Raw genomic sequence first — 6,873 nt, 5'->3', positions numbered from 1 at the left:
CCGTTTTGTAACACTCAAAAAAGGTGTGGTAGTGGGGGCTTCAGGGATCGAACCCGCACCTGTTCCTTGTGCGTTTCAATGACAGTTTGTTGCAATAAGCGTCAAATAGAATATTCCAATATCTTCTATTGCAGTTCATTCTGCAAACTGGCGCATGCTACACCTCAGCTCTGGGCCGGCCCATTTTACTTTTTCTGTTTTGTAAAACTGAAAAAAGGTGTGGCAGTGGGGGCATTTCCTATTTAGCGCTGCAGGCGCCGGTTATAGCTATTTCCGCAAACCGGCGCCTGCAGCCGCGGTAACTGGGCCTGGCCCATCTTTTTCCTTTCCTTCTTGTCGTGAGGACAAAAAATGCACACTTTGGACGGGAATCGATCCCGCACCTGTTCCTTGTGCGTTTCAATGACAGTTTGTTGCAATAAGCGTCAAATAGAATATTCCAATATCTTCTATTGCAGTTCATTCTGCAAACTGGCGCATGCTACACCTCAGCTCTGGGCCGGCCCATTTTACTTTTTCTGTTTTGTAAAACTGAAAAAAGGTGTGGCAGTGGGGGCATTTCCTATTTAGCGCTGCAGGCGCCGGTTATAGCTGTTTCCGCAAACCGGCGCCTGCAGCCGCGGTAACTGGGCCTGGCCCATCTTTTTCCTTTCCTTCCTGTCGTGAGGACAAAAAATGCACACTTTGGACGGGAATCGATCCCGCGACCGGACGGTCGTTAGCCTCATGCACTAACCACCGCACTAACTCATATTAGTTGCCCAAACTACTGCTTCTTCACCTTTTCTTCTTACAACGATTCCTTTTTCCTATTCTTTTTCCTTTTTATTCGAAATGGTTTTGTTATGTTTTTTTTATTTTTCTTTTTTCTTCTTTTCGGAACGGTTTTATATTTATTTTGCTAATTTGAAAGAACTATTTTTAAAAAAATCGGTGAACTTTCTTTCACAATCGATGAACTCATTTTCAAGATCGATGAACTTCTTTTCTAAATTGATGAACATTTTTCTAAATTAATGAACTCTTTTTTCAAAATTGATGAACTCTTTTTCAAAATCGATGAACTGTTTTTCAAAATCAATGAACGTTCTTTTAAATTCGGTGAACTTATTTCAAAATTGATGAACTCTTTTTCAAAACCAATGAAATCTTTTCACAATCCGTGAACTTTTTTTCAAAATGGATGAACTCTTTTTCAAAATTGATGAACTGTTTTTCAAAATCGATGAACTTTTTTCAAAATGGATGAGCTTTTTTAAAATTCGGTGAACTTATTTCAAAATCGGTGAACTCTTTCCCAATTTGATGAACTTTTTTCAAATTTGATGATCTGAAAAAATGAATGAAGGTTTCCAAATCTGTGAACTTTTTTGAAATCTCGATTTTTTTTCTTTTTTTATGATTTTTTTCGTTTTTCGTTTTCATCTTTTTTCTAAAGTCAACGGTTGACCAGTCAGTCAACTGGTCAACCGCGACCGTACGAACAGCCCTAGAGGCTCTCGATCCAGCGAGCGACCAGGCGAGGCAAGTTTAGCCGTGGTCGCCACATGGGCCGGCCCACGATTTGGCGGCTGTGAGCGCCAGCTCCCTTAGCTGGCGCCTGAAGCGCCACCTAGGAGCTCCCGGCAGTGGGGGCGTCACCGCGTCAGGGATGAAACCCACGACCTCCTCGCTGCAAGTTATTTGCGCTAACCACTACACCATCACGGCGCTTGGGTATAGCGACTTCCTTTATTATATTTCTATACATATAGGAAATGCCCTATGTGTTCCTTTTTTTTCTTTTCATTTTTGCTTCCTGTTTATTTTCTTAAATTCATGAACTTTTCTAAAATAAAAGTTTTTTTAAAATAGTTGATGAACTTTTTCAATTTCGATGAACCTTTTTCAAGTTCGATGAGTTTTTTTTCAAAAACATCAAACGGCACCAAGTATATATATAGCTCCTATTGGTCATAAATGGTTGAGACAAAAGATGCATCTCCTAGGGAAGACCAGAATACGTGGGAAGAATAGAGTGCGGCGTGAGAGCGGCCACCGCCGGGGTACCATGTTCCTCCATGCTATACACATGCTCCACATCCTCGGTTGCAGCAATCATCACATTCGTTCCCCCAGCCTCCGGGTCCGGCCGGTAGAACATCACCACGTCGGTGGAGAGCGTCACGGACTCAGGTAACGCATGTTCGTGTATAATCGGGGGGTTTACGGCCCAAGTCCCATCCAGCGCCGCCGCCGTCAGCCTGCCCCACATCTCCAACCGCGACCATGGTAACGGCAAGACGTTTTTTGGGCCTTGGTCGTCAAGCTCGGGCAGCGACCAGAACAGCGCGCGGTAAGGACCGCCGTCGTAAAAGGACGGCGTTCCCGCCTCCGGATGTCCGCAGGTGAAGGGGAGCTGTTGGTCGGCGTCAACGGTGGCGCCGTGCTCGGAGCCACTTTGCGAGGACGGCCGGATGTGCACTATGAGCTCATCGCCGACGCATTCCGGCACAAAGACGTGGCCTTCGGGCACCGGGATGAACCTCCATGGCTTGTGTGGTTCCGCTGATTCGTCTCGCTGATCAGGTATCGGTGCATCCTCCGGCTCCGGGTCATCACAAATGCTGGGAAACTCGTGATCCTGCCATGAGGTGATCACGATTCACGAGCGAAGCAAACTCAAAGTAAGTGTACAACCAAGCAACGGTGGAAGCAGTATGCGTGCCGTGCTAAAGTCATCACGTACACTGACTTTCTGATGTCTTCCTTTGTCTGTAAAAAACTAAAAATTAGAGGGAACAGCGTGGTATCCTTACCATGGTTACACCTTGCGATGGCTGGAGATCATCTTCCGCTGCGATGTTGAATTCAGAATTTGGCGTGCCGTCGGCTTTGGTGACTTTGTTGGTCATCAGCTTTATTTCATCGGAAGTATTGGACAACATACTTGCTATGTTGTTCATCATCTCGATGTGGTGTTTTTCTTGGTTCTCTAAGTACAGGCAACCGATCACAAATTTAGTAAGATGGCGATCTTCAAAAAACAGCTATTGCACCTTGCTGCGTTAATTAATTGTATATATGTTGGCGTAATATGCAATAATTTGGATATACAATTGATGGATTTAACATAGAATAATGATTAATTTCTGGCTCGACGCTTACGGATAATTTGCTCCATGCGCGCGAGCTTCGCCTCCGTGTTGTGGAGGTGCACCGCGAGGTCCCTGCTGGTGGTGAAGGACGAGAGAAGGACCGCCGCGTTAAGGCACAACGCGACGGCGAGCGCCACGTGTTTGGCTCTTCGGCCAATGGGAACGATGAGAAGGTGGCGCCAGCGGGCGTCGGAGGCACCCACCAATCGATGTCCAGCGAGCAGGTAGGCCACGACGGTGGCGAGTAGACCTGGCCATCCTCCGGGCCGGGCCGGGCCGGGCTTCGGGCCGGGCCTGACCAAGCCCAAGGTAGAAAACTCAGGCCCGAGCCCAGCCCGGCCCGGCCGTCGGGCCTAGTTTTCAGGCCCGAGCCCGACCCATCACAGCAAAAAACACGTCGGGCCTCGGGCCTCGGGCCGGGCCTCTTCAGTAAATGGCATAAACAGCGGGCCCAGGCCCGGCCCGACCTAGTCTTCGGGCTCAAAACCTAGGCCCAGGCCCGGCCCGGGAGCAGGGTCGGGCCGGGCTTTTTCGGGCCGGGCTGTTCGGGCCGGGCGGCCCATGGCCAGGACTAGTGGCGAGGCAGGCGGCGAGCAGCCCGGCGTTGTCCATGAGCGCGCTTGTACGATCAGCCCGATGCGTAGAGACGACCGATGTCAGGCTCCTGGGCTGCTTTTACCGGCTGGTTTCTTTACTTGCCGGATGAATTACGATCGAACTCCTCCTATTCGTCCGACCGGCTAAATTATGATCTGCCACAACAACGACTCTTTTTCTTTTAACTGGAGACTCATGGCTCAAGACTCTCAACAGGTCCACATCCTCTATTTGAACACGGCGTCGGCTGTGTCACCACTTATCCTTCTTCCCCTCTCATAGATGGTATGGTCTCCACCTGATCACAACAAATTGAAGTGTGCCCAATCCTACGGTAATGCGCCGGCCATGTCATCGCACACTTGTCATTGTGCACGTACAAGGAAATGTTTAAAACTTTAAAAACTAATGTCGCCAGATATGTTTATCCCTTGATCTGGTCAATATGGCTTCCCTCATACTTCTACTCGCTTTTTCACAACCCCCGTGCTTTCTTACAGATTAAACACTTCTTGTTGCCAAGAATCAGGGATTGGCTGGGTCGAGGACCTGGGTCACGGTACATCATCGGAGATGGAATGCTTATCGAGGACTGGATGAGAGGGGAGGGTGTACAGGGCAGACCGGATATGGCAAGATGTGATGACAATATTCCTCCTTCCCTTTGTAGGAGAGGATTTTTATTACCACGTTGACGGCAGCACATAGAGCAACGGTTGAGGAAGGAGAGGTGGCTCTCCGAACGGCATTGTGGAGTTCACTTCGTACAACCTAAATGACAACTACAATGATATAGGTGGGATGTGGGTGAAGGTTGTCCATAACACACGAAAACAAAGCTTCCTTATTGCATCTTAGATTATTAGCACCCAAAAGGATGTAAATCGTAAAACCATTATTAGGATTAATCATAAAAGTCAAGGATGATCATCCATAGTGAAGAACCGGTACCTGTTCGGCAATAAGTTGACGTCTTTGCAGGCCATCCCTACGAAGAGATCACTTGTTTCTCCTAACCTTATTCTTACCAGGTGGTGAATTTGCAAAATGGAAAGAGCCTTCTCCGCGCCGGTATCCACCCAAAAACTGTACTCCTACATGTACGCTGGAATAGCAAAACAATAATGTAAAACAAAGCCCGGTATGGAGTATAGCATATATAGATACCCAGGACATATTAGGAGGGAGATAGTTCCATCATGGAGTAAAACGTACATGCCCAGGATGTTGGAATTGATCTCGGTCAAAACAAACCGAGAGAAAAAGGGGGGAGCTCAACTCCCACGTACGTGCCCTGATCGGGGGCACCAAACCAACTGTTTTGGTCTCGGTCCCGCCTCCCTAGCACCTAAAAAATATATAAGGAAAAAGGACCCCTCCCGTGTGATCTAACGATCTGCACGGTAAGGCCAGGTCTCTCGCTAACTACTGATCCTGATGAGGTGCTAACGGAGACGAAGACCGTCTACCACCGCCGGCCACCTCCAGGGCAGTGCCGGCGGCACCCTGCACGTCCATCTCCCTGCTGCTGCTTCTTCCCCAACAAGCTCCACACTGCAGGAGGCTCACGGGGGAGCCCCCTCAGTGCTGGCGGCGCTGCTGCTCATCACGTAATCCTGGTGCTGTCCTTTCCCGGCCATGGAGGACCCAAGGTGCAGCCATGGACTACTGGTAGTTTTACAATGATTCTGGTTAGTACCTAATCTTCCGCATATGTATTTTGGTGTTCTAATCATGAGATTAAGATCATATCATGTTAATCCTAAAGAGTTACTCTAACATTGGTATCTAGAGCAAGGTTAATCTCGGTTAGAACCCCAATTAGACCCTGTTTTACTGTTAGTCACTGATGTCAGGGTCTAATTGCTCATGGTTTGGTACTAATTATTCATCTTTAAGATCTGAAGTTGTTACGTTAAGGTGACGATTATGTTGTTATGTGATAATAGTCACGACCTAGTAATTAACTGATTCTGGTCTGAAGTTAAGATCTGATTTCGGTCGTATGCCAAGACTCAAAGTTCATGTGGTAAAAGTTTTAGTAGATATGGGCTTTTTCAATTCTTAATGTTTATAGCTCAAGATCTATTCAAGGTCTGTTAGCTATTAATCACGTGAGTTTTGGATCGGAAAGCAATTAGGAGGGGAATATGTATGTTTCAAGAAACTCCAAAGGAAAAGAAAAATCCGCAAAATGCTTGAGGTCAGGGCCTCACCTAATGGCCGCGTCGTCGCCCTCCTACCCTCCGGGGTTCGCACGGCCTTGCCGTGCGAAGGCGCCGAAGCAGCACCGCCGTTGACTCCCGTCGGAGATGATGCGCGGGAAGATGTGCGCCGTTCGGTCTCCATGCCCCGCGCGTCTCCGTCGCCTCCCCTCTCGCCGTCGCACCGCTGCCTGATGCCACGCGCGCAGCACGGGTAGCCACGCTCGATGGAGTAGCGCGCGGGATCTCTCCGCTGCACGCTACTCCGGCGAGCGGAGCCGCCGAGCCGCCATGGATGCCGGCGAAATGGGCGCTGAGCCGCCGCCTGGCAGAGCGCTCGCCGCTTCGCTCTCTCTCTCGAACGTGCGAGAATAGCGGCGAATGCGGGAGAACGTGGGGAAAATGTGCTAGGGTTTGGCCAAATCCGTTTTCAACCGTCTGATCGGATCGGACGCCTCAATTTCGTGAGGAATGATTAACGGGCATGCGGCCGCCCTGTGCGCAAATTGTGGCAGAAGGCCTCAGCCCAGGTTGTCTCGGCCTGCATCCATTCCCACTCTATGGACCGCTCGGGCGGCTTTTCCTAATGCGCTCAAGCAGCTTTTTGGGGCAAAATATGATACAGTACTTCTGAATTTTCAATGCAACTCTGTGCTTTTAAGTATTTTGGTAATGTTTAATGCACTGTTTAATTTAGAAAAAAATGTGCACCAATTTTTTTTGCAAAATAATGTTAATGATTGTATTTGTGTTTTTTTTTGTGTGTGTGTGTGTGTGGTGCATTTTATATGATGTTATCCATATAATAATGCCCATGCACTATTAACAAGTTTGAAATTGCCTAAAGTTATGTTGAAACCATGTTTTAAATTCCTCAATAGAATGGAACCAACAAGATAATTTAATTTGGAAAATCTAATATGATATTGATGTAT

The 6,873-nt window shown here is 48.0% G+C and overlaps 1 protein-coding gene across 2 annotated transcripts; it reads right to left on the bottom strand.

Moving 5' to 3' along the window:
- Positions 1 to 1,270: 1,270 nt before the first annotated feature.
- LOC125543562 (uncharacterized) lies at positions 1,271 to 6,342 on the bottom strand. Of its 2 annotated transcripts, XM_087546758.1 has the most exons (4): positions 5,951 to 6,342; positions 4,686 to 4,839; positions 2,799 to 2,974; positions 1,271 to 2,623 (listed from the first exon to the last, which is right to left on the bottom strand). In XM_087546758.1, exons 3-4 carry the CDS (start codon positions 2,946 to 2,948, stop codon positions 1,985 to 1,987), a joined length of 789 nt encoding a protein of 262 aa, XP_087402884.1. In that variant the 5' UTR covers positions 2,949 to 2,974; positions 4,686 to 4,839; positions 5,951 to 6,342; the 3' UTR covers positions 1,271 to 1,984. The 2 variants fall into 2 exon arrangements, with proteins under 2 accessions (XP_087402884.1, XP_048562895.1); XM_048706938.2 differs by having other exon boundaries at positions 2,799 to 6,342.
- Between the last annotated feature and the right edge of the window lie 531 nt (positions 6,343 to 6,873).

This window comes from Triticum urartu, chromosome 3A (assembly GCF_056163025.1).
Source record: "Triticum urartu cultivar PI428250 chromosome 3A, HENAU_Tu73, whole genome shotgun sequence".
NCBI lineage: Eukaryota > Viridiplantae > Streptophyta > Magnoliopsida > Poales > Poaceae > Triticum > Triticum urartu.
This window is presented reverse-complemented; position numbering and strand designations above follow the sequence as displayed.

What these genes read in the sequence shown, in the direction of transcription:
- LOC125543562 (XM_048706938.2), bottom strand. Translation starts at nt 2,948, where the DNA reads ATGATGAACAACATAGCAAGTATGTTGTCCAATACTTCCGATGAAATA. An exon ending in CATCGCAAGGTGTAACCATG is followed by an intron (nt 2,624 to 2,798) that starts GTAAGGATACCA and finishes ACCTCATGGCAG; the next exon opens with GATCACGAGTTTCCCAGCAT.